Here is a 27,140-nt window from a genome sequence, read left to right on the forward strand (position 1 = left end):
TCACGGGGTGAAATTGTTGTGTGTGATATGTCTCATATGCATGATTGAGGCTCCCCGTGTCTGCAAGTCAAACTCTGAATTATTTATACTCCTCTGCCTAAGGTATTACTCCTCCGGTCCTTATTATAAGACCCAATTTGACTTTTTATTTGGTCCTAATTATAAGACCCAATCCATTTTGTCTCTTATATTTATGCATTTTTTTCCAAGATAATCCTTCTAATAATGATAGTTTTAGCCAATATACTTAATTAGCAAGGATATTTTAGGAATGACAACACTTATTTATTATAAATAACCAATTTAACTTATTTCCTTAATCTCCTCAAATAAGTCAATTGGGTCTTAGGACCGGAGGAGTATTACACTTATCTACCAAATTGCCTCCATTAATATTATACGACAAATAAATTACCACTAATCTGTGCATGCAAACAGATTGGATGGATCTGATGGTGTAAGGGTTTTAAAGTTTTATATTTAGGTCAAGTTCTGTCACCTTTTGAACCTCAGTCTACTTCTGCCTATATTTATCATGTGACATTTCAAGCAACTACGCACGTATATTGTTACATGAGTTTATTCGATCATGACTTAAGGTTAATTCAATACTATAAAATATTTTTCTGATGTGCAACCAACACCTTAGAATATTCTATCATTTACCCAGCATCCTGAAGTATTAGTTCATTTAGTATCTTAAAATATTTTTTTAGATACATCAAGCGTCTTAAAAAATATAGAAAAATATTTCGCGTGCTTAATGCATGTTGGCTTCACACTTTTTGAGAAGTTAACGATGAGGTTAAATCTTTTAAGGAAAAAATTGCTCAAAAGAAACTAATATTTTAAGGGCAAAATAAGAACAGGGCTTTAAGTAAAATTTATAACAAATCTAACTCTCCTCACCGCTATTGTTTTTCCCCCGCAAGCAGCGTCGCCACCAAGTTGATATGTGTGTGTATATATATAATAATAATAATAAGAAGAAGAAGAAGAGAACTCATAATTCATGCAACTTAGCTTGATATGTTCACATATGACAGCTCTCTCTCTAAGAAAATGAAAAATGAAAGGAACTGCACTTTTCTACTGGCTTCAGTTCACCGGCATGCATGAGTTGTTATCAGAATATGAATTATTTCTTATCTCTGAGAGACAATTATCTGTGCATGGCACCGCTCACTGATTTGAAGCATCATATATCGCAGTGCTTTGGATTTCCTCTTATATTATTGGCCTCTCTTGTTGCCACGAAGTTTCTCTTCTCTCTCTCAAAATTATCATTCATCTCATCACTTTGGGAATTTATTTTAATTTAAATATTAAATCTCAATTCATTTTATCTCTCATATTTTATTATTATTTTTAAATAATTTATCTAACTTATAAATTGATGTATAATCAGTGTCATATAAAAACTTGAGATCTGGATCAGAACAAAAGGCGCATATCTTATAGGGCATGGGTTTACATCTTTTACAAGTTCTGGGTTAAAACCCTCAAATAATGTGAGGGACTGTCAAAATGATAATTTGTAAATACGTTTTTAGATGCTCTTTAAATGGTAAAGCCAGGTTTGATTGCAACAAATTCGGAAGACCTCATTTACTTATTATCATTATTACTACTAATTAAATTATCAATATAAGAGTTATTTAATCAATTTGGATAAATTAAAGTAGTATAAATTAGTTAGTTATAATAAATATAACTTAATTTCTTTAATTTACTTTTGTATGACATCAGCTTACATATCAGTTTATAAGTTAACTGAATTAATTGAGAAAAAAATTATAAATGAGAGATAATATGAATCAAAGTCTTATATTTAAAATCAAATTCAACTCCTAATTAATTCTTATATTATTAACAGAATAAAAGTGTTTTGTTTTCACCTCTTAAGCCAGGAGTTCAAACATGGCAACGCACACAAAATAACTACTCCCCGGTCCTTATTATAAGACCTCATTTGACTTTTTATTTGTCCTAATTATAAGACCCCAATCCATTTTGTCTCTTATATTTATGTATTTTTTTCCAAGATAATCCTTCTAATAATGATAGTTTTAGCGAATATAATTAATTAGCAAGGATATTTTAGGAATGACAACACTTATTTATTATAAATAACCAACTTAACTTACTTCCTTAATCTCCTCAAATAAGTCAATTGGGTCTTATAATTAAAACCGGAGGAGTAATTTTTATATGAAGGATATTGTATAACAAATGGGCTCCACCACTTAGAGCTGCAAGGCTAGCCATTGTCCACTTGCTGTGTGTGTGTATCCTGTGTCCACTAAAGTCACTTGAGAATATAAGAAGAGGCATCCACCAAACCCAAAATTAAGTTGAGCTCGACTCGCCAAAGCCACTAAGCACAAAGCCTATCGGACCCACTGGGTCTCATTAAACTATTGGCTTGTTATTTCTTCTTCATCTACTTATTACTCCCCATCACATGGCTGTTAAATAGAACCCACCCATCTTTTTGAGTTCTGCAACACTTGCAATTGAGGGCCCTCACGCCCAAACTCGGAATGATCAATCAAGGCATTGATTTAAAGTTTAATACACATGAGTTTTCATGATGGCAAATTTAAGTAGGCACGCCATCCTCACATGAGGGGCCAGCAGTGGTGAGCGAAGATGTAGAGGTGGGCTATAGCAGCACTCCATGAAGGTGCTTCTTGATAAATTCAATCAGTTCAACTTTAAACTAAGCTCAGACCAAACAAACGAAGCCAAATATTAATAGTTTATATATAAGTAGAGTAACTTGATATTATTTTACGTTTTGTTTTCTATTTTTCCAAAATGAGCGTCCCTGCACGGGAAGAGAAATTCTAGCTTTTGCAAGAGTAAAAATTATGAGGACAGTTGCTGTTAATTTTTATTAAGGCCTTATACCAAATAGCTACAAGGAGTGTCACAAAAGTAGCATGAGGCGTTGATGGATAAAAGTTAATGATAGAATGAAGGTAAACAAAAACCAATGCAGGGTTTGCTGCAAATAATTCAACTGCAACATCTAGTTGACTCGTCGAGAAAGTAATGAGACTAAATTCTGAGAGAATGGATTTAAACAATCTAGCCTTTGGGGAACAGAGCAAGCACATACACAGCAGCTTTACGAAGGAAAGTTAAAGCCTTACAGCGTCACATACAAGCAGTAAAGAGACGAAGCATTACTCTTGAGATTCCACAAACAACGATTTCTGGTGCAAAAACATGCCTTGATAATGAAAGATTCAAAAGTGTGATGTATTCACAAGATTAGCTGAAATTTAATTTAGAAATCTTTGCAATAAAGAGGAAGCGACACTTGTTTATAACTAATAATTATATTCAAGCAAATATTGGTGAAAGGAAAAATTCTACAACTCAGGTCAAGCGCTTACAGTATTCAACCGTAATACGAATTCAAGACCAACTGGAATCTTATCCAGCACCTCCAAGTCAATACAAAACCGTAACTCAGTCCCGTATAAGAAGCCTCCAAAAGTGGGTGAATTCCTTTCTTGTATCTCTAAATTCAGAGGACATTTCAGTGATCGCCGGTCTTCACTTTTTGCATTTTACTGAGGCTGGATAGAGGTTCCCACAAATATGGACAGCAAGAAGAAAGCCAAGGGTTCTGTAATGTGTTGATTCCCGGGCAAACAAACTTTTCTCGGTCTCGAACTTTGCCTTCAGCATCCTTGTGAAATGCAACGAGGGGCTTTCTTAGCATACGCTTCAGAACATCATCGCACATATAATTTACACCCAAACTTTTCACCACTAAAATCTCCTGGCCGTTCGTGTATCCAAGATACCGCCCAAAGTGGCCAATGCATCTTTAAATTTCTGGATCTTGAGGAAGCCTCTGATCATAGATATTTCATTTGCTGAGAATTTTGCTTTCTCCATGACCATATTAATGAGTTTAGTAAGAGTGTCTTCCATGGATAAAGAACAAAGCCCTTCTGCTAAGAAGACAAACGATGAGAACTCTGGCAGGAGTCCCTCCTCCAACATCTCAACTGTAAAATCAACAGCTTCTTGAATTGGCCCTCCACCATTACAGAGGCCACGGAAAACAATCTTATATGTTACAGCATCTGGTGGATGAGCCTTCTCTATCATTTCTCTGAAAAGCCTCATGGCCTCTTTTGTTCTTTTTCTTTTAAAGAGAGCTTGGATTACAGGGTTATAAGCATGTGGAGTCAAGACCATGCCTTTCATCTGGATAGATCTGAGGAGCTTACTTGCAACCTCTGTTCTGCCAGCCTTACATAGTCCCCCAATAAGGGTCCCATAGGTAACAATGTCTGGTTCACAGCCATTTGAAGTCATAGTTTGCACTATATCAGCTGCCTTCTTTATATCTCCACCCCGGCAGAAGTATGTAAGCAATGAATTATAGGTAAACTTATCAGGCTTTAATCCTTCCATGATCATTTGATCCATAAGCTGAGCAGCTTCCTCCACTCTTCTGCTTTTACAGAGACCATCTATGAGGGTGTTATAGGTTACTGAATTTCTTGACACCCCTTGGAGTTCCATCTGATCAAAGATTTCCTCTGCTTCTTCAATTCTTTTATTTTTGCACAAACCATCTATCAAAGTATTGTATACCACAACGTTACGGGCACAGCCACTTGACTCCATTTCCTTCAGCAGGTTTAAAGCTTCTTCAAGTTTCCTTCTCGTACAGAGGCTATCAATCAGTATGCTGTATGTAAACTCATCAGGTCGACATCCTTTCTTCTTCATTTCCTCAAATAGTTCCATTGCAATTTCACGGTTACCAGTCAAGCAGAGACCTTGTATTAAAGAATTAAATGTACAAACATCAGGTAATATACCCTTACTGGTAAGAACATGAGCAAGTTCAGCTGCTGCCTCAACATGGTTCTCCTTACACAAGGTGTTAATTAGCGTGTTATAAGTAACAGTGTTTGGGGAACAATCCCTCGAAATCATCTGATGCAGAATTTCAACTGCCTCATCAATTTCTCCTAATTTACATAATCCAGAGATCAAGGAGTTGTAGCTATAGACGTCCGGATCAAATCCCTTTTCAAGCATAACATCCATGATTTCGAGAGCATGATTGACATGCCCTCTTCTACACAACCCATTCATCAAAGCATTAAAAGTAACTTGATCAGGGTAAAATCCCTCATCTGATACGTCTTGAATGAAACTCAGGGCTTCCTCAACTTGACCTTCTTTGCAAAAGCCACTCACTAAAACGTTAACAGACACGTTGGTCAGCAGACACCCACATTCTACCATCCGCTCTTTTATCCTTAACGCGCCCTTCATGTCACCTTCCTCAATAAAACCTTGCATTAATGTTGTGAATGTTTTCTCATCCGGTGACAACCCATAACTTGGCATCTCTTCCAACATCAAATTGGCAGGTCTTAACTGATGGGCTTTACAGAGAGCTTTTATCAAGATATTGAAGGTTGAAACATCCGGCTGAATTCCACTATTAACCATCTTTGAATGAATTGTTTCAACAAGTTTAAGCTTGTTGCCATCGACAAGGACATTCAGCAAGAAATTATAGAAATGTGTGTCAGGTTTCAGTCCAAATTCATCTTCCATTACTCGGAGGATAGCGTCAATTTCTTCATATAACTGAAAATTGGCGTAGCTCTCAATGAAAATAAGGAAAATACCAGTATCAACAACGCAACCTGCAGACTTCATTTCTTTTAACACTAGCATCATGGAATCAAAAGACCCCACTTTCCCAAGCTTTTGAAGGATTTCCTCGTATATGGATGAAACGGGTACGAAATTGGGTTGTTTTGAGGCCCATTCGAATATGCGAAGCGCTGAGGATTCATCTTTTTGGCGACGAAGGAGATCCAAGAGTTGTGAGGGTGAAAAATCAGAAGGGAGCTGTTGTACTGGGGAGGAAGTGAGTGTAGCTGACGAGCTAGAAGTGGAGCAAAAAGGCACGAAGAAATCGAAGGTTAGTCGTTTGAAAGAGAAAAGGGTAGGTTTTGAGCGGTAATTGGTAACAGGGAGAGACAAAGGATGACAGGGCAACGAAGACAAAGCCATTGAGACAATTCAACAAACATGTATAGCGCAGGGCGTGACGATTAAGACATGGAGCAGAATCAATATCTAACTCTGGCAAAACCCAATCCAATAACCCATAGCAAGATATTTTCCCCCTGGTTTTTGCTCTCTCTCTCTCTCTCTCTCTGTGTATCAATCCCTCTCTTGCTTCCTCTCTCCTCTGCGTCTCCTTCTCTCTTTCTCAATCTCACTCTTAATTTTTCAATGGCATTGCTTCCTCTGCGTTCCTTACCGAATCTTTCTTCACAATTGCCGCTCAGATGTAAGGAAGTGATTGCAGCGAGAAGCCTCTCCTAGTTTGCTACTCTCATGCCAAAGAAGCAAGTGTTGGGTGCCGGAAAGATGCTGAAATATCTTATCCAATCTGTAGTTTCTTTTTTGGGCCAGAGGTCGAAACCGTAATATGTTTTTCGCCCCATACGAAACTCTAAACCCACAGCAGAATTGTGTTTTTCCTTTTCAAAAGATTCTTTTCTTTCTTCTCTGTTAAAAATCTTATTTTAATCCCCATTAAAAGAGGTGTCTATATTTAATATCTGACAGTACCTCAAATAAAATTACTTTTAATAGTATGATACCTATATTTCAGAAAAAAATCTTATTTTAGAAGAATGATATTAAATTTTTAAAAAACATTAAAGTTTTTATTTTTTTCCCCAAAAATGTAATATGACGGAAAGATTAAAACGAAGATGATTTTTATTATTTATTTATAGCCAAAAAGGTTTTTTCGTTATTCGTATTTGAAATTTATAAATTAACATTGTGATAATAATTTTATAAAAGAACAAATTTGAACCATTCAAACATTGATATAATGGTTGAAAAAAGAGAGTCCTTTGTGTGATCCCAAAGTACCAAGCCAACCAACGGTGGATGCAAGTCAGGGGAGAAATTGGGAAAAAGGAAACATAATACAAGGAAGAAGAAAGAAGAAAGGTAAATACTAAGACCAACCGAAAGCTCATAATTATGTACAAGATATTAGATATGTACAGAGAGTAAAACAGACACTTTTTCAATAGTTAACGATCAAATTAACAGATACAATTCACAGTAGCCATTTTTTGAGAGCCATCAGCAGCCTCTTGACTGAGAACAGAGAGAATCACCTGGAATTTGATGAGCGAAAAAAGAATTAGTACCAACATAAGATTCCTCATAATCAAGGATTCATATATTTTGAACTGAGAATCACAAATGATTCAATTATAGTTTTAGGATGAATTACCTGAAATTAAGACTGCCATAATTCAACATCAGCAGAAAGATAGAAGCTGCGCCATGGAAAATTTGCTGTTTATCAGATACTTTTTCTAACCTTGGGAACAGTGAACCACTTTAAGACTTGATTCGACGGTCACGTGGCAAAAGATTTGGCTTGCCCCAGAGTAACCTGAGACTTCATATATCTGCCTATCAGATCAGCAAGAGCTTGTATCAATGATTTGGGGTCATATATCACACCGACATTAGGATCACGTATCGAATCAACAACTATCTGCAGAAGTAACAAATGCGAGATAAACATTTAATTAAGGTAATGATCTTGCATCACAAAGCGCATATAGTAATATGATTACAATTTTGACGTTCATCAATTGTTGAAATGACAAAACACTGGAGAAACACCTTAAAATGAAGCTTTTGCGAAAACTAATTTCACATGGAAAAAATTGTGAATAAGGACCCACCAGTTAAGTTTTTACTCATATGGACCAATCGCCATTGGGTTATTCGGTCTAACATTTGATACCGGGTAACCATATTTGGTGGTTATATGGTCCTATAGTGTAAAAAAGTCGCTGAGCAAGTCCTTGCCATAATTCCTGCACTGTGTGTGTGTCGGTTGTCCATTTTGGACACCCAAAACCTACTGTCGGATTTGGGAAAACGTCCGGTTCATAGAAAACGGACACCCAAACACATCTCAAGTCATTTTGATAGTTCAACATGTCAAATACAACCTAAAAATGTCATTTTGATAGGTCAACATGTCAAATACAACCTAAAAATATGCAAGCTCTTTCTTTGAATTTGTCCATTGAAGTTTGAAAACAACTGGCCTATATTGAGATCTCAGGAAAGAAGATAATTTCTTCTCTCGGTCACAATTACTTTGAATTACAAATCAACATACCACCTCACGTATTCCTTGGGAAGCCAGACATTCTTTATCAACTGGAATTTCACCGTCTCTTGGAACCAAGAGGGTATTGATATACTGTCCAGGCTGCAAAAAAAATTTTTAATTAAAGAAAAAATTGCGTCAAGAAGAGTAGAGCTGTGAAGTATAAGAAATGCTCATACTACATAGATGACACGTGTCCCTAGAGTAGCCAAAAACAGTCAAATCAACTAACTCTGTGAATTCAAGTTTTATGGGATTTCTTTAGTTAAGAAAAAATAGTCCCAATGATTAAATACTGGCTCTCCGGACGAAGTCAGTTATATTGGCTACAGGTAATTTGCTGATGAAGGAATTTCGATACTTGCCAGGTTCTGTAAGCGATTACAGGGATCTCCATATGTTCGATTGAGAGCATCCGTAATGGCAGTTACAAAGCATGAAGCTGAAAAATCACTTGTCTCCCGGTCACGTGAGCCATTCAACATAAGCACCTGTCAACTTTTTTCCTCAAATTATTATTAACAAACTGGCAAGTCACGGAGATTTCAATGAGCGAGACACAAATCTAATCCACCATTAGGTCGCCAAAACAAGGCACAGTGCAGTCCAAGTTCCAGTAAGGAAAGAGCTTGGATAATGCCATGGAAGTAAACAAGAACACACGCACACACACACACACACTAATTTCCATCAAATAAAATAGAGTTTTATCTATCTAGCGAAGAGACGCGTGCTTCACTACAACTGTAGTTGAATTGATTGAAACAGTGCGCTCATACCATATGACGGACAGAACTTAAAATCTTGGGTTTCGTCATATTGAAAAGTTAAATGTTATGGGACTTGGGACTTGCAACCATATCAAAGGAAATCAACCTATGCCCACTTTGCCCTCAATCAAACAGTGCAGTTATACCAAGGTTGGGGCCACTTTGAATGAGTTGCAGTCCGGGTGATTGTTTTCCAGTGAAAAGATGAATAAAAAGTGCATCTTATGGAGACCCCAACCTCATCATCACTCTTGCCAATGAGCTTAGGAAAAGATCACAAAAATACCTTTAGACAGGATCTTGAAGATATGATCTCTCCAATTCCCAGCAATACCTACAAAATTATGGGAGTCAGTACCATCTAATGGTACAATTTAATTGCCTAAAGAAAAAATGTTGCTTCCATAAAATTACAAATTAGCTGTAATAAAATTAGATCAAAACGATTTTCTCAGAGAGCTGGAAAGTAAGTTAATCTAGTAAAATCAGATTGGGTATGACAGCCAACTCTTTAGTACATGTGTATGATTAATGCAAGAAAGTGCCTCCAACTCCCACAAAATAGTAGAACGTTCCACATCATTTGATGTAAAGTCAGCTGAGACTTTCTTCTTCTTTGTTTACGATGACATTATGCTCTTAACAAACTAAGAAGTCAAATTATGGCTCAATGCAATAGAACAATTAATTTCTCTTTGCAAATGCATATAAAGATCTGCAGTTACTGAAATGTATAATTATCAAACATCTGGGAAGACAAGAATTTTAGTCTTAACTGCCTCAGCAAATTGACATTATTCTTTTCCTTTATAAATCTAAACACCATGCTAGCAGCTAAATACAGTCAGTAAAATATGCAAAAACATCCATTGGTTTAAGATTTAGCATATTGAGTTTTACAAGGGGAGGAAACTTTCAGGGGGGACGAGTTTCTATCATTACTACTCAGCAAGTTAAATTTTAAAATAGGTAGAAAGTTTTGGGGGAGAAAACATAGGTTCAATCATTATCATTTTGCAACACCATCCGATTGTTCGAAAAGTATCATTCTACTTTTCTGTACCTAAGTTGGTAATCACCCTACCCCTTTATTTAGGGGAGAAATCCATATGATTTGGTTCACAATCACTTCTCCCCCTTGTGCATTTAAAGTGTGATTTCACTGTCTCGTGATAGAAGTCCATTAGCAACTGAAACCCTACCCTTGAAGAGCTTAAACCATCCCGCTAAAATTATCTGCATACAGCTATGGTGCATTGATTCTCACAAATACTAAAGTTCCCGTAGCAAATAAAATGTTGCTCTACTCAGTAGATAAGCATCAGACACAACTCATATCAAGATTTAATGATCACAGAGAATATCAATTAATTTTACAATATATCAAATAATACAAAAATATTGCGTTAGAACTAGAAGACACAGAATCAGGACCGTTTCAAATGAAATGAATCAGTAGGTAACCATGTCACTTCATCGAGAAGAAATACCGTATAACTGCACAACATATATACTGATAGCAAGGACCTTACCAATGAAGGGCAGATCGAAGTAAAAAGGGAACCCATAGCATAGACAATGCAATCCACATTATTCAACTGCTCTAGCACAGCAGGATTAGCAGCAGGAAAGACCTATTTAAAAATAAGAATAAAGGAAGTAATAGTTAAAAACCAGTAGTTACATTCAGAACAAAAACAAATTGACTACAATGAAAAATTGAGGAGGTCCAAATCAGTTTTTTTTCCCCACATCCAAACCAATTTCCTCAAATTGGCTTCTTTTTTTTTTTTTAAAGGCTCGGTTAGATTAAAACCAAACCAAACCAAACCCAAACATAACAAGTGGCCAAAAATGAAATTGTACAGAAGATGTTAACAAGTAATGAAGCTGATCACCAATAATAACCAAAATAAAAGTCTCCTTCCATCACCCGAGATAAAATAGATACTTTATTAATATTACTCACATAATATGCAATACAAGAATATTTGATAATTGTCCATGCAAAAAATAAGATAAATGATTCTATGCTTGCATCATCTATCAATCCTTTTGAGTTTACTTCTATTCCCATTCTATAGAGCAATGCATATTTTAAAAAAAAGAAGAAGAAGAAGAAGAATCATTCACATCAAGCTCCTATATGACATTGCAAATGCTTAGACAAGACAAGCCATTAACCTCATGAAGCAAATTTTTCCCTTCACTTGACATGTAGAACACCCGCTTTATTCTTGAAGGAAGTCCTGGAGTTGAAGAGTTTTCCTGTCCATGAATGTATAAAACTTCAACAGATTAGAAGCATCCAATACAAATGCCAAGAACCAGTAGCACAATACAAAAACTTCATAATTTTACTTATAGAGAAAGAAATTATTGGTGATAGAAGTCAATCAGCGGCTGGATAACATATATAATATATTTCAGCAAAGCTCCCTTTCTACCAAAAGAAGTTCAACCAAGATGCTGTAAGACAGTAAGAGTTAGCATCTTATCACAGATAAGACACTAACACACCTTTTTAACAGGCTCCATGGATCCACTGGTCGGATGAGAAATTTCATTTTGTCCCCGTATAATGGTACCGTCCTATAATATGATTGAAACAAGTTGTGAGATGATGTACTGGATTAAAAAAGGAGTGAAACTCACCATTGAGAAATTTTAGATCAATTGCTTTTATAATGAAAAATAAATATACACCTAGAATACAAACTCCATGGAACCATATCATGGTTACAATGTTAATCAGTTATAGAACCATCAACCATACCCATAATTCACATCCTAATGTAAGCCTATCATTGGTTGAAATCACCGGTAAGACCAGGCTATCAGAAGGAATCTCTGATACACGTGAAAACAGAAATATTGCAGCATCCAAGGACTGAAAAAATATGCGTGCTCCTGCAAAAAAGAAATTCCCAATGCTGCAAGGTTTATAAGATGTCAGTAAAGTTGTTAAACAATTAGACCCTTAAATTCACTCTATTAAACTAAAATCAGGATGAAGTAGCAGATAAAAGACCTGCCATTGCTGAAACAAAATGATTCATCGGATCGGCGAATAATCTGTACAAAGACAAAGAAAGGCCACGTGTTATGCCAAAATATTGAAAGAGCATAAAAGAGGCAAGCAACTTGGAAAAACGATAATAGGAAAAGTAGTAGCAATATTTATAACAACAACATTATGATGGTGATGACGAAAATGACAGCATACTAAAGGGCAAAATACCAGAAAGATAGCAATATTGATAAAAATAATATTTGTAGTGATAAATAATTTAGAACAACTCAGAGAAACAGTAGCCCCTTGCTAACCAAAAATTTAAAAAAAAAAATCATGGAGAAAAAGAGGTTGAAATTGACAATGTGAATCGAGAGTTCATCATCTAGAAAGAAATTATATGTACGCAGTATTTCGCTAATAGCCAGAGAAGAGAGAGAAAAAATAGTTATGAAAAAAAGGTTGTTTATTGACAGAATGAGAAATCCAATAAAAAAGCATCAGTTTGCACACAGAGGTCACCTGATTCTGGAAATAGGCCAGAAAGGCACGAATAGTCTCCCTGTAGGGTTTTGACACACCTTTCCATAGAGAGTGATCACCCTCCACAATAGAGTACCTACAACATGAAACTCAGCTAACTGCTAAACCAAGAGTATTACACAACAATAACATATAGCAAATCACACAAGGGGAGTGAAGAAAACATTCAAAATAATTTTCCCCATTAAATTAAGACATATGACCAGTTGGCACAAGGGATCACGTCCCATAGATAGAAAGCACAAGTTAGTAGTTATAGTTCCATCAAAACTAGAGGAAAGACAGACAGCACTAATCAATGACTCACACAAATAAACACAAATGATTGAAGAAGAAGATGATATACTAAGACGTTATATAATTGCAGCAGAAGTGGAGGAAGGGAGAGATGAAAATGTCAGAGATTTGTTGACTATAGGGAAGTAGACTAAGACTGACATCCTCCCAAGGCAGAAGTTATAAAGTGATAAGGCCTTGAGTTATGCAAATATAACTATTTCAGCCTTTTCTTTTTAGCTTGAATTCTGAAAAATATTTCTGAAAGGATCAAGATTTATATTCCAAGTTTTGTTTTTTTACATACCAACACCAATTGGGAAAACCTATTATTTATATTTCAAGTATTACATCGGAGTAAATCTGAATGACAGCTCCAATGGAGTATAGAATTGTGAGCATGGAAATATAATAGATGTAACATTAAAGTGGCACCACTCTGATTTTGCCGAAGAAAAAAATAATATTATTCACAGCAGGAAGGAGGCTTTTCACGGCATCAATAAAGGGGTACCATTCTGATTTAGCGTGATGTGGATCAAGTGATAGACGATGACCAAGCAATCTGCGAATTGCAAGAGCCTCCGCCGTACTTCGATTAGACAATCTCAGACACCTGGATCGTATGTCCCCAACAGCAGGACCACCTGTAAATTATCCCATCATGGAATCATATTTCTAATTTCTATTTCCAGTAAGCTCAAAAATAACAAATTTTCTCAAAGCCAAATATCCACTGGCAAGCCCCCGGGAAGATAAGATCAAAATTTCGCAGACATTCACCATCAAATGATCTTGCGAGAAGTAAAAATAGTTACCAAGGACACGGACAATTTCAGCCGTACTTCCACCATCATCAGAAACGGGGAGAACATGAGCCACACGAGTGGTGAAGTTCTGAAGCTCTTCCGCCACGCCATTGAACGCCGTCCCACCTACGCATCGAACTCCGAAAAGCGCTTAGATTTCCACATCAACACAATAAAAGAAGACAAGAAAACAGACGGTATTGAGCGAATGAAACTATCAGGTACCCGAAAATACGAGCAATGCGGGTTGCGGGTGAGTAGGGTTAGCATCCGAGGAACAACGACATTGGCGATGCTGAGAAGGAAATGAAGCCATAGCGGAGGAAAAGGTTGAAGTGGGAGAAGACGGGGAAGGTAGTCTGGGGTACGGGAAGGGGAAGGTCTTCCACCATGTGGGACCCAACCAACTGTCGGCCATATTCCCGCGTCTTCGGCAAACCGATTTTAGTTCCACTGACACTGTGAGCTGCCTTTTTCCTTATCCTCCCGTTAATGTTGTACCTCGGACTCCACATCCGTCATCGCGTCCGCGTTATTTACCTGGTTTTCCAATAAATTTTCCTACCGACAGGATACTGGTGCTATATTTGGCGTTTAAATTCGATCACTTCTTTTTAATTTTGCTGGATAAAATTTGAAACGAGCAGTCTTAATTTTAAAATGTGTTTAGTTCTTAAATTTTAAACCAATATTTTAGCATTTTAAATTTAATTTTATGTTAGTCTGATTTAATTTTTTTTAATTCTTACAACAAGACTAACCATTTAAATTTTAGAAACTAGAACTATTTGTTTCAAATTTTTAAATTAAAATAAAAACTAAAAATATTTGTTTTAAATTTTTAAATTAAAATAAAAATTAGAGTCAAATTTCAGAAACTAAAAATTATATTAATCCTAAAAATTAATTGTGAACTAATTTTCCTTAAGAAATTAGACAAGGATTTCTGGGGTGATCTTTGCTCCCCACATGATTCACAAGGATTTTTGGGTTATTATCTGTAAGTTACTTTTACTACTCCATTTGTGATATCTTTTTAATTAAATTGTACGGTTTAAAAAAACAATTAAAACTAGTTAAAAGTAATTAATATGTAGCAAATACAGTTTTTTTTCAAATATAACTCTATATATAAATGGATAAATGTAAGAGAGTAATAATGAGATAAATGAAGAAAGAAAATGTATTAAATACATTAAATTATGAGTAAAATAAATAATACTACATTAAATGTTCAGATAAACTAAAAAAGGATCTTATAAAAAAAACAAACCTATTTAAAAAATTAAATCTTATAATAAGAGACGGAAAGAGTATTATTTTGACCATAATAGGAGGCATAAAAATAAACCGAACATTTGATAAGTTAAGAGAGTTATAATCGAAAAACATAGACCACCTTATAAATGAGCTATAATACATGCGGATGCACAAAAAATATGAAACATAAAATAAACATCTCATATGATGCCTTATAAAAATATTAGGGAAAAAGACAAAAAAATGGCACTTAAACTTTATAATGCCCAAATGGTCTGCTGAATTTGAGAAATCCCAATTTGGTCTCCAAAGACCAAATTAGGATTATCATGTTAAAAGAAAATACCAAATTGCTTTTTATTCTATTTATTATTTTTAAAATACGAAAACCCCTACTAGCCTGCCGGAGCTCCGACAATTAGAAATAATTTTTTTGAAAATTTTTACAACTTCAGTATAACGGTTAACAACTTTTATAATGCTATTAATAACTTTAATATAGCAGTTAACAACAGGTTTTCTGAGAAATTCAACAAGCTTTAGCGGCCGAAAACATTTTTTTTTAAATTTTTATAACTTCAGTATAACGGTTAACAACTTTTGTAACGCTATTAACAACTTCAGTATAGTAATTAGCAATAAGTTTTCTGAAAAATTCAACAAGCTCCAGTGGCCGAAAACAATTTTTTTAAAAATTTGTACAACTTCAATATAACGGTTAACAACTTTTACAACGCTATTAACAACCTCAGTATAACAGTTAACAACAGGTTTTCTGGGAAGTTCAACAAGCTCTAGCGGCCGAAAACAATTATTTTGAAAATCTTTACAATTTCAGTATAATAGTTAACAACTTTTGTGATGCTATTAACAATTTCAGTATAGCAGTTAACAACAGCTTTTTCGGGAAATTCAATAATTGGTCGCCGAAGCTCCAGCAGCCAGAAACAATTTTTTAAAAAAATTTTACAATGTCAATATAACGGTTAACAACTTTTGTAACACTGTCAACAACAGGTTTTTTGAGAAATACAAAAAGTAGTATTTTTATAATTTCAATAATGCCATTAACAAGTTTTATAACTTTATTAACAGTTTTGATATAGCATTTAATAACAGGTTTTCTTACAAATTCAAAAAAATGACATTTTTATAGCTTTAACAACTACTTTTTTTTTTAAAATTTTTACAATTTTAGTAGAACAGTTAACAATTTCTGTAACTCTATTAACAACTTTGATATAGCAGTTAACAACAGGTTTTTCAGAAAATTCAAAAAGTAGCATTTTACAACTTCATTAATGCCGTTAACAAACTCAAAAACCTGTTGTTAACCTCTATACTGAAGTTGTTAATAGAGTTACAAAAGTTGTTAACCGTTATACTAAAGTTGTAAAAAATTTCAAAAAATTGTTTTCAGCCATTGGAGGTCCGGCGACCAATTATTGAATTTCCTGAAAAACCTATTATTAACTGATATATTGAAATTGTTAATAACGTTATAAAAGTTGTTAACGGTTATATTGAAGTTGTAAAAATTTTCAAAAAAATTGTTTTCGGCCACCAGAGCTTGTTGAATTTCCTACAAAACCTGTTGTTAACTGCTATACTGATATTGTTAATAGCGTTACAAAAGTTGCTAACCTTTATACTAAAGTTGTAAAAATTTTCAAAAAAATTGTTTTCGGCTATTATAGCTTGTTAAGTTTCTCAGAAAACGTGTTGTTAACTACTATACTGAAATTGTTAATAATATTGCAAAAGTTGTTAACCATTATACTGACGTTGTAAAAATTTTCAAAAAAATTATTTCCGACTATCGGAACTCCGGTGACTGTTGCCACCAGAGCTTTGGCGAACGACTGGCCAGCTAGTGGGAGTTTTGGTATTTTAAAAATAATAAATAAAATGAAGGACAATTTAGTCTTTTCCTTTAACATGATAATCTCAATTTGGCCTTTTCTTTTAACATGATAATCTCAATTTGGTCTTTTGAGACCAAATTAAGATTTCTTAAATTTAGCATACCATTTGGACATTATGAAATTCAAATGTTATTTTTCTGTCTTTTTTCCAAAATAATATAAGAAAGAATCTTTTATTTAAGTAACTTATAAAAATGATAAGAGGAATGATATAGCTGTACTATTATCTATATTTGTTATTTTTTTAAATAAAAAGGCAATTCTATATTCGTTATCTATATTTGTTATTCGTCTCAACTTTCAAAGAAAAAAGGGGCGCAAGTCTTTGAATCTTTAGAATACGGTTGGCAAAAAAAAAAAAATCCTTAAAATATGATCTTCATTTTTAATATAAGATTTTGTTTGATTTTTATTTTGATCCTAAATATAAGATCCTAATTTATTTTATCTTTTTTATTTATTCATCCTTTTTAAAGATAATCATTCTAATAACAGTAGTTCTGACTAATAAACTTGATTAGCAAAAATATTTTAGGAAAAACAATACATGTTTATTATAAATAACTAATTTAATTTTTTTTTATTTACTCAAATTAGTTAACTAATTTTTATATATATTTTTTAGTTGCCCCATTCAATTCACCAACTACATCTAAATACGACCCGCGTCGTGCACCTGACTGCATACGTTGAGGCTCGAACTCGAGACCTCACTTAAGCGATACCAAACCGCTTACCACTTAAACCAACCCTGTTGATAACTAATTTTTATATTTAAAATAGGAGGTAGTACAAATTATGGATATACTAATACAAATGACTTTAATTATTGGCAACTGATGATTATTGGTCTTAATTTAATTTATAACCGGGCTGACCCGAATCACGCCTTGCCGATCGGGTGTTAGGGTTTATATATTCCTCCCTCCACGCTGAAGGTATCCTCTAAATTCTTCCCTGCCAAACAGGAATCCCTAATCTGCAAAGCCTGACCGAAGTCTTTTTGCCATGGATTTCTCCAAGAAGCGCAAAGCCGAGGAGAACGGAATCGACGATTCTGTGCCCTCAACAACCCCGCTTGGTGCAGATGACATCCGCAAGATCCTCCAACCCTTCAATCAAGAACAGCTTATCGACCTGCTTCTTTCAGCTGCTCTTCATCACCCTGACGTTCTTGAGTCTATACGTTCCGTCGCCGACCGTGATTCCACCCTTCGGAAACTCTTTGTTCGGGGGCTTGCAGGGGAAACCACCACGGAGACACTTAGCAGTGTTTTCTCCTCCTTTGGGGTGCTCGATGAGGCGATTGTTATCTTCGACAAAACGACCGGGAAGTCCAAAGGATACGGCTTTGTGACGTTTAAACACGTTGATGGTGCTATATTGGCTTTGAAAGAGCCCAGTAAGAAAATTGACGGGAGAATGACGGTGACCCAGCTTGCAGCTTCTGGATTGTCGGCCAGTCAAGGGACTAATGCGGCTGCCGCAGCTGCAAGTGATGTTTCTGCCCGAAAAATTTTTGTGGGCAATGTACCGTTTGATATTTCGTCGGAGAGGCTGTTGAGTTACTTTTTGGCTTATGGGGAAATCGAAGAAGGGCCTCTTGGGTTTGACAAAGCTAACGGAAAGTCCAAAGGTTTTGCGTTCTTTGTGTACAAAACGGAGGAGGGTGCTAGGGCGTCTCTAGTTGAGCCAGTCAAGACTATTGATGGGCACCAAGTGCTTTGTAAATTGGCCATGGATAACAAGAAGGGGAAATCAGGAGGAGCTCCTAACCAGGGCCCTGCTGGGTTACCAGGTAATGGCATGGCAGCACAACAGCCGCAACCATCTTTACCTGGCCCTATGATGGGATCAAACTATGGGGGTCATGGCCCTTCATATGGGGGATTTGGTGGTGCGCATCAGGGCCCTATGGCTATGCCTAGTAATAATTATGGATTGCAGTCTTCATTGCCGCCGTATGGGACGCAGGTTCCATCTACCTTAACTCCTAATAGCGGTGGGGGGTACGGTCCCGGTATTGGAGGGGCTTATAGTGGCTCTCAGTTCAGTGGGCCTACTTCTGGTGATTATGGCGCTAGGCTGCCTTCATCCTCTGCTGGAATGCCGACCGGAGGATATCCAGATGGTTCGCATTATAATTTGCCCTCATCTGCTGTTCCCTCTCAGCATCAACAGCCCATGCAAATGCCAAGGATGGCCCCAGGAGGAATGTACCAAGGCATGCCGCCATACTACTGAGGTAATATTGCATTTGATTTTTCAATTGTTGTTGTTTATTGCTTTAATACGTGCCCTTGATGTGGTTTGCTTTTTTTTATTTTGGTTAATAGAACTACCGATCCGTGCCTTTATATGGATTTGCTTTTTCTTGTTTTCATAATTTCATTTTGAACTTCTATTTGTATACCATCCTAACCTTGGTAACTTTAAAGTTTTGCTTTATTTTTGTTATTAAATCCTCATCGTTTCGTTGAAAAAATGTTTTTCTTTTGCTATTTCGATTGGTGTACACGAAACAAATCTTCGACTGTTGTTACTCTCCAATTTTGAATGCTCGCTATTAAATATATGGGGACATTTTGGTGCTATCTTAGGATTTTTTACCTTTTGAATCATAACAAATAGAGTATAGGCTTAATATCAACTGGCCATCTGTGATCATGAAGCTGCACCATAATTTTTATGAAATATGATGAGTAGAAAGAAAAATATGTATATTAATTATTTCCTTTGTATGTGAAATTGTTTTGATGGTGACTTCTTTGGTTCTTCCGTCTGTGCACGCTCCCTATCTTTTTTGGCATGACTCGTAACCTTGGTTTCAATTTGTCAATTTCCCAATCTATTAGTATCGTGTGGTTAATTGACTTTTTTCCTTTGGGGTTTTGTATGATTGGACTTGGAATATAAGAGAAGATAAAGGAAGAAAGAATTTTTGAGACTTAATGGAGTTTTGGAAGGAAAGGAATGGATCAGATTCCTTCTGCTGCCCCAGCACAATTTCACACACGCACGCTTCATGCACGCAGATATTTGGATGAACCTAATCCTATCATGAATAGTAATATTTGTTTCCTTCCACTAAACTTGAGATCTTTCTTTCATTTGGCTTTCCAAAAGGAGAGTTTATGTTGCTCTGTCAGAAGGACTAATTATTCTCTTTCATTTTTTAATTCTAGAAATTGCATGCACATATGAATAATCTGCATAATGGCTATATATGGAAATTATTTAGTTCTACAGAGTACAGTCTTCAGACTCAAGTGGATACGACAAAATGACATGTAGCGTTATGCTTATTTATTTGATGATTCTGCTATGTGCTTCTGAGTAATAATTGTTACTTTTTATAGCTCGCCCTTAGTTTTTAAAATGTTAATTCCTGGTTTGAGTTTTGAATGGGTGTTTGATTCAGGTTTGTGATGGCTTCTTGGGCGCTTATGCTTTAAATGGTTATGCTGATTTCGTGAATCCAGACAATGAATACTTTGGTTTTGATTACATGGACTGCTGTGAATTTGTTGCTGCTTCACTACCTCTGCTTCTATGTGTTGTTCCTATTTGTGATAGGTTTTAGTGAAAGCTTACATGAGTTTGCTTAGTATTTGAATGTAGTATTCATATGAAGATTTGTAGAACGTTTTATTGGATGATTTTCGTCTAAATAGGGTTTTAAATTATTCAATAGATACAAAGGTGCTTATGCCTCCTGCATGAAAAAAAAAGGTGTTCACCTTGAACTTTGATGCATCTTTAGCCGTTGATCATTTTACTCTGTATCTCTGGTCATTATGTGGCTACTGAGCATTTGTTTCACTATCTGGGGTTTGTATTCTTGAGCATTTCTTGAAATATCCTTGTAATCGATCTTTAAATTCTCGAGTCTTGAGGGCGTAAATCAGTTGAGGCAAGCCTTTTGAGACTATGCATATTATCTTAGGTCTGTTATTGATTTGGCACTCAGACTTAGACTTGTTTAAAAATTGCCTACCTTGAGTATTATTCTTATTCTTATTTGATGAAGGATTCGCTGAAACTTGATCTGGCAATGTCTATGTTGAATTTATTTTTTTTGGGGTAAATCTTAATTTATTTTTAAGAAAAAAAAACTACACCATATTTTTGCGGTCAAGGACAGTATTTTCTGACCATAAAAGTGATAAATATGTTTATATGAACTTAAGATGATGGATATGAATTATATTTTTGGAATTTTGAAAAGTCCAAACGAGCTTATTTTGTCCTCGAATAGCCTGTGAGTCTAATAATTTGGAATCAACTTGTTTAGTATACAAGTTTAGTCAAGCTGACATCAAGGGGCTGTATGCAAGCAGTTTATTCAACTGTTGAATAATGTTTTGATTGTCCTTGCATTAAAGGAAAACCACATTTCATTTGGTACCCTTGATTGTTAGGCTCAGCCCATTTGATCCTCAAGAGGCAAAAAGCTTAAAAAGGAATGAAAATTAATGAGGGTAAAGGAAAGAATGAGCATGTTCACGTAGACAATAAGTGCTACCTTTTTCCTTATCAACTTCGCTAGTATCAGAGGATATACAATACAAATTGCACTATTTGGTGTGATTTTGGCACAATACAGATTGCTGATTTAATTAAAATTCGCAGAATCACATCTGTGTGATTCGGATTATTTATATATACTTATTCCTGTTGAACCACTTCATTCCTTGAGACCTTAACATGCTGTTGAGCTGCTGTTTCCTGTGACGGGTAAATTTTAATCTCATTCCCATCTGCACAGGTCAAATGACTTATGCACTGCTTGTTCTCTTTATTTCTTTCTTTCTTCTTCTTGGCGCAGAAAAAATCAGGGTATGTAAAAGCCTGTTAGTATTGAAAGTCTCATTTTAACTCCATTCATCCCTCTGCCGCTAAACAGGTATTGCCTGTGACACTGTATTTTTCTAGGAGAGTTCCCCTCTCCCTAGTTATTAATGAGTCTTTGTCAAAAATGCGGCCGGCTTCAAGCTTCAAAGTTATTGATACCATATTGAAATGTTGCCAGTGATATCAAAAACCTTGGTTAAAATTTTCTACGTGAGTGTCATGCTGTCACTCTTGTGTGATGGATGTGTCCATCATTTACAGTAAGTTTTTGGGCTTTTGTCAATTTTTACCTGTTCTTCTGGAGCAATGTACATGTATATGATTTTGACAGCTATGCATTACAATATTCTATTACATCTTCACCCTGTTAGAGGTTAACAGATAAGCAAAAGACATGAATGAACTTTCTAAAAGATAGATTTTTGTTTTGGGAAAACTCTGAATTGATTCCATTCTCTTGTGCACAGCTAAAGAATAAACAACATTCTTTTGTATATTTGGATGTTCCTCGTCTGTCTTTTTAATTATTCTGCGCCAACCCTCCTTTTGAGCCGGCTGTTTGTTTAGCGTGCTTCTATAGATCAATGCCTAAGTCCCGATGTGGCTATTATGTTTTTATTTCTGAGTCTGATGTGCTTCACTGAGAGCAATATTTTTATATTCTTTTCTAATCTTTTGTCTCAGTATGCATGCCTTTTCTTTTAGTTAGATTCTTATTGTTTGATCACTTAAATTTAGTGCATTTAAGTTGTTTAGATTCTGTTTTGTAGTTTGGGACAGTGTGAGCTTCTGGTATTTTTAATATAGAGCAAAACTTCTGATCGAAATGAGCATGGCTATCAAACACCTGGAATTAAGATTTTGGCTCTCTTTTAGCAAGTGCTCTCTCTGAATTCTAAACATGTTGAATTCCTCCTTTTAACTACCCTGGAAATACCTTTTGCATTTCGTGTTGTGGTGTTCTTTCATGCTTAAAACTGCTCAGTGTGAAATTTACTGATCTATTAACATGGAAAAGCACTAATTAATGCTGTTTTGAGTTTATTTTGGGTAATGCATGTTTAACAGTGCTTGTTATTTCCTTGAACTTTTCATGTCTGCTAAACCTCATTGGCGGCCTTAACTACTGCTGTAACTAATGATTTTTGAGGTGGTTTCCGCGTCCCGTTTTGATCCGATGTCATTCAGCCTACATCAAATTCCCATGTAGTCTTTCGGGATTTGGACTCAGGATGCCAGTGGCCGCGAGTTGCTTAGTGCAGTAGACGGGGCCATGTGTTGTATCGTTCTCTAGCGTGAGACTATTTGTAATGATTTTAGAGTGAACTAGGAATACTTGACTTTAAAAATGGATTGCCCATATTACATGTTATACATTTTTGTACAAGGTTACACTTCATGAGTTGACCCTCTTTGACCCTCTAAATCATCGAAATTTGATCTGTCTGTGTTTGGGCATAAAGATTATTGATGAGGAGTGTGAAATTCTGCTTGCGCCTTATTCTGGGGGGAAAAATGAGGAGTGTTATCGTATGAACTGGTCATGAGATGTGGGCCATGTGACTCCTGCCGTGGAACTCGGTACTAGATCGGCCATGTTCGTTCTAACGTGAAAGCTCCGGTTTGCGTTTAAGTGACATGTCTTTTGCCTTGTTAAAAAGGAGGACATATCAAGTTTTCCTTTAGACATGGCCGCTAGATGAACTGAAGATGTGCAAGAAATGTGATATTTCTTCCATTGTCAATCATTCTGTAAATTTCTGGCCCGTCAATGGCTGCTGGTGAAGGCACAGCACAGATCCGGGAATTCTAATATTAAAGAGGAAAAAATTAAGGCACTCAAAAAAAAAAAAAAAAAGAGAGAGAGAGAGAACACATTTAATAAGGCAAACTCTTGGAACTTGTGCTGATAACCAATGATTTCAACCTAGTTGGATCCCCGGGGGTGCTGGCTCTCTGAGTAATAATTTCCATGTTCCTATGCAAACTCTGTTTCACCAAGCTCTTCATCATTCTCTTGCCCTCTTTTGCTTCTATGTGGTCTGCTGGTGAGCCCATCGCCATTCTTGGTGTTTGTGGCCCAGAATGTGGCCCCATCTTTGATTGCCTCTCATCCTTGAACCATTGCAGTAGCTTTAGTGCTCTCTTCTGTGCTAATTGGCTTCCCAACAGAGCTACTTCAAGTAGCACAGGGACAATCCCTGCTTGTGCCATCTTCTGTGTTTGTGATGAGCTCTGGTGAGCTAGAATCATCAGAATGTAAGCTGACAACTCCTGGCATTTTGGTTTATCTTCCCATGTCAAAATCTCTATCAAGCTCTCAGGCATCATTAAGCTATTTTCTATTGCCTTTTTTCCCATCAAGGTCACCACCAAGTTTCCCAAAGTAGCAAGTGCTTTCTCTGAATTTTCTTTGATAGAGGACAGTTCTAAGAGGATAGGCACAACCCCAGCTGAAACTAAAGGCCCTACATTCTCTAACACGGTTGAGAGGTTGCACAAAGCACCCAGGCATGATTGCTTGGTTTCAACATTTGGATCTGATTCCAGAATGTCTTTAATGAATGGGAGAAAATCTAATGAAGCAAGAGGGAATTGGCTGTTTGCTAGAGATGACAATGATAAGAGCAGCTCTGCACATTCCCTTCTTGTTGATTCATCAAGGTCAACTCTCTTTGGCAGCTTGGAGAATATACCTGCCTCCACTATCAAAGCCTTGTTTCTGAAAGAGGAACAAACTTAATTAGGACAAGAAGCAAACCATACTTCAGGCTTTGTCAAAGTTAGGCTGAAAGCTTGTACTGAATAATTAATGTGTACTGAGTCAGCATAAGAAGTCAACTATTCAATGTTCTGCCGTCATTATTTCTTTTCTTTTGTGGGGATGATGTAATTTACATATTAAAGAAATAAGAATGCCAAACTAACTAGAGAGTATCAACACTTCTTGCATAAAGAAGTCAATGACGATCTCAAATAAAGATATGTGTTGGAAAGTGCACGTCAACATAAGACTTTTAAAATGAGGCTGAAGACATTGGCGGAATCTGAATAACTATCCTGGATTTTAGTAATCTGTTGTTTATACATTGTGAAGACAAAAATGTCTCCCCAGTAGCGATACTGTTCCCTTGTAAGCTCGTCCTACAACCCAGCAACATAGTGGACAACGAAGCACAAATTTGGAGAATTAATTATAATTACGTTATTTTAATGAATATGCACGTTTTAGGAAGGTGATCCGAAAACACTGGCCACGTTTGTATTCTTGGATTTAACGCCATTAATGCAAGCCTTGATTGCTTTGATAACTCTCGTAATTTTACAGCATGTATTGCAAGAAGCCTCATACGCACTGTCTTACTGTTTTTTTTTTTTTTTCTTTTTTGATTTCGAAAAATGGGATTTCGGGATGTTTTCTCATTTTTCCATCTCATGCTCCCTCTGTTCCTTTTTACAAAAAATAATTAATCACATTATGTTTTCAAAATGTTAGTTAAAATTAATTGGAGACAACAAATATGTAAAAATAATAATAATAAAATTTGATCAATATGAGTAATTAAAGAGGGATAAAATGAAAAATCAACAAACAAAATTTGAAATAACATCAAAATATCTCTTATAAAAAGCAACATGTCAAACAATATTGGGAAAAAAAGGTGTGTTCAAATTTGAGAAGAAAACTTCATGCATTCTCTGCGTGATTCCAAGAATCAATTGTTGTTAGAGCTTCAACCCCTCAAAAATTTCAGGAGAAAAGGCTTTGAGAAACTAGTACCTCCTTTGATACCTTTATACTACAAGAATACTGCAGAATATGTTTTCCGTAGGGGAATCAACTCAACCAATAACATCAAAGAATTTCTAAAGAATCAACCAACTGAATTTACCAATTTCCTATCAAATTTACTTGTTTCCTGTTTGAATCAAATAACGAAGTCTTGAGGAAATCCAAAGCTCAACAAAAGCAGAAAGTTTTATCATAGAAGCAGGAGAGAACTAAAATCGCAAAACGTACTTGTAACTTCCATGGGCGAGCTGGACCAATGCCTTCAGCCCTGCTAGCTGCCGGCCAGCCACCTCCGACGCCACCATTGACACCAGCTCCGGCACCACTCCTAGCTCCGTTATCAGCTTTCTTACCCTGACATCTTCTTTGGCTAGGCGTTCAATCTCTTTCGCCGTCATCTCCTTCTCTTCCCAGCTCCCAAAGTGAAGCTTCTTCACGCAACTCTTCAACGATATCACAGACTGTTCCTCCTCACAACTCTGTTTCTCCATAGCTTGCCTCGCTGATTCACAATTCTCAACCTTGTCGATGTTGCTCTCGGATTTGGTAATTGATATTTCGAGTTGATCAGATGGATCAGAGCTTACTCGGGTCGCTTTGGGTTTGAGAAACCTTTTGATGCGAGCAAGGATATGAAGTGTTATGGAAGAGAGTACCCCATTAGAGGAAGATGAAGGAGTAGACGACATGTTTGGTTCGTCAGAGGAAGACACGCACTAGGAGACTCTGAAAACTGTCCTGGGTTTGTTTCCTTATATAATTCGGTTTCTACTTGTCTTTTGTAAGGCACAGAGAGAGAAAGAAAAGCAAAGAAATTACGGAAGGACTCTGTATAAAACAGGGGAAGAACAGAGCCAAAGCAAAGGGACAGTGCTGTCCCGGTTTAATCTCATGGGTATTAAATGCACGAGATCTCAAATGGCGTATTTATTGTCCCATTATGATTTAATCTTATTATTGTTTATTTATTTTAATAGGAAAAAAACTATTTGGCTTAATATCACTAACAGTGAGTCTATCTCTTTGCCCGTGCAACACAATTCCAAGATCACTAGTCTTTAAATTATGAGTGGGTTGATATAAGTGGGACCTACTCTTCCGTTTTCACCAATTCAATTTGAGAACCTTCTCGCCTCCGTAAGTTGACTATCAATGGAGGATTACTATCGTAATTCATTAAATTAGGGATTTAATCATAATTTGGTTTGAGAATAAATTGTTAATTACCTGCGTACATCTGTGATCTCCTGCATGTGGGAATCAAGGAGGCCCAGTGTACTTGTTCCCCCAAGGAATAATAAATTTCAGGAAGGGCCTACGTGTCAATCACTTGGCAAACTAAATTGACATCATTCAAATTCTTAATTGGCTGCAAAATCTCATTTGAATGAGTGGCTACGATATTCTCACATGCATGTCAGATTGGTTCTGTCAAGTTTTCCCCAGAATAAGAGCGAGGCAGAGACCCAATTATCTATGACAGTTTCAGTGACCTCTTTCCCAATAAAGAACTTTAATGTAAATCCTTAATCTCCTGTGTTGTAGATGTATCATTGAGATTTGAGCTGGGAGATTCCAAAAAGCAAATGTGTGGTGAAATAGCACTAGATGGTTAAAACTGAAGAAGTCAGATAAGGCATTTGAATTTTGGTATGTTGGTACACTTAATTAATAGC

The 27,140-nt window shown here is 36.0% G+C and overlaps 4 protein-coding genes across 6 annotated transcripts; 1 reads left to right on the forward strand and 3 right to left on the reverse strand.

The window, feature by feature from the left end:
• Positions 1 to 3,630: 3,630 nt before the first annotated feature.
• Positions 3,631 to 6,069, reverse strand: LOC114722771 (pentatricopeptide repeat-containing protein At3g53700, chloroplastic-like). The gene has a single exon (XM_028908865.1). The coding sequence runs from the start codon at positions 6,067 to 6,069 to the stop codon at positions 3,787 to 3,789; it is 2,283 nt and encodes a 760-aa protein (XP_028764698.1). The 3' UTR covers positions 3,631 to 3,786.
• Positions 6,070 to 6,882: 813 nt separating this feature from the next.
• LOC114722779 (uncharacterized protein YNL011C-like) lies at positions 6,883 to 14,052 on the reverse strand. Of its 2 annotated transcripts, none has more exons than XM_028908871.1 (14): positions 13,858 to 14,052; positions 13,642 to 13,758; positions 13,338 to 13,470; positions 12,527 to 12,623; positions 12,023 to 12,066; positions 11,768 to 11,924; positions 11,512 to 11,583; positions 11,176 to 11,259; positions 10,524 to 10,625; positions 9,278 to 9,325; positions 8,587 to 8,712; positions 8,234 to 8,323; positions 7,322 to 7,591; positions 6,883 to 7,202 (listed from the first exon to the last, which is right to left on the reverse strand). In XM_028908871.1, the coding sequence occupies exons 1-13, from the start codon at positions 14,048 to 14,050 to the stop codon at positions 7,451 to 7,453; spliced, it is 1,404 nt and encodes a 467-aa protein (XP_028764704.1). In that variant the 5' UTR covers positions 14,051 to 14,052; the 3' UTR covers positions 6,883 to 7,202; positions 7,322 to 7,450. The 2 variants fall into 2 exon arrangements, with proteins under 2 accessions (XP_028764704.1, XP_028764703.1); XM_028908870.1 differs by having other exon boundaries at positions 8,231 to 8,323.
• A 3,738-nt stretch (positions 14,053 to 17,790) lies between these two features.
• Positions 17,791 to 21,736, forward strand: LOC114722781 (UBP1-associated protein 2C-like). 2 transcript variants are annotated; one of them, XM_028908875.1, is made up of 2 exons: positions 17,791 to 19,062; positions 21,646 to 21,736. In XM_028908875.1, the coding sequence occupies exon 1, from the start codon at positions 17,826 to 17,828 to the stop codon at positions 19,059 to 19,061; it is 1,236 nt and encodes a 411-aa protein (XP_028764708.1). In that variant the 5' UTR covers positions 17,791 to 17,825; the 3' UTR covers position 19,062; positions 21,646 to 21,736. The 2 variants fall into 2 exon arrangements, with proteins under 2 accessions (XP_028764708.1, XP_028764707.1); XM_028908874.1 differs by lacking the exon at positions 21,646 to 21,736 and adding an exon at positions 20,239 to 20,825 and having other exon boundaries at positions 17,792 to 19,062.
• A 22-nt stretch (positions 21,737 to 21,758) lies between these two features.
• Positions 21,759 to 26,299, reverse strand: LOC114722780 (U-box domain-containing protein 7-like). The gene is made up of 2 exons (XM_028908872.1): positions 25,693 to 26,299; positions 21,759 to 24,393 (listed from the first exon to the last, which is right to left on the reverse strand). Exons 1-2 carry the CDS (start codon positions 26,151 to 26,153, stop codon positions 23,550 to 23,552), a joined length of 1,305 nt encoding a protein of 434 aa, XP_028764705.1. The 5' UTR covers positions 26,154 to 26,299; the 3' UTR covers positions 21,759 to 23,549.
• Between the last annotated feature and the right edge of the window lie 841 nt (positions 26,300 to 27,140).

Source organism: Neltuma alba, unplaced genomic scaffold, assembly GCF_004799145.2.
Source record: "Neltuma alba isolate B1F8T4 unplaced genomic scaffold, ASM479914v2 tig00012115_pilon, whole genome shotgun sequence".
In the NCBI taxonomy this organism is placed as follows: Eukaryota; Viridiplantae; Streptophyta; class Magnoliopsida; order Fabales; family Fabaceae; genus Neltuma; species Neltuma alba.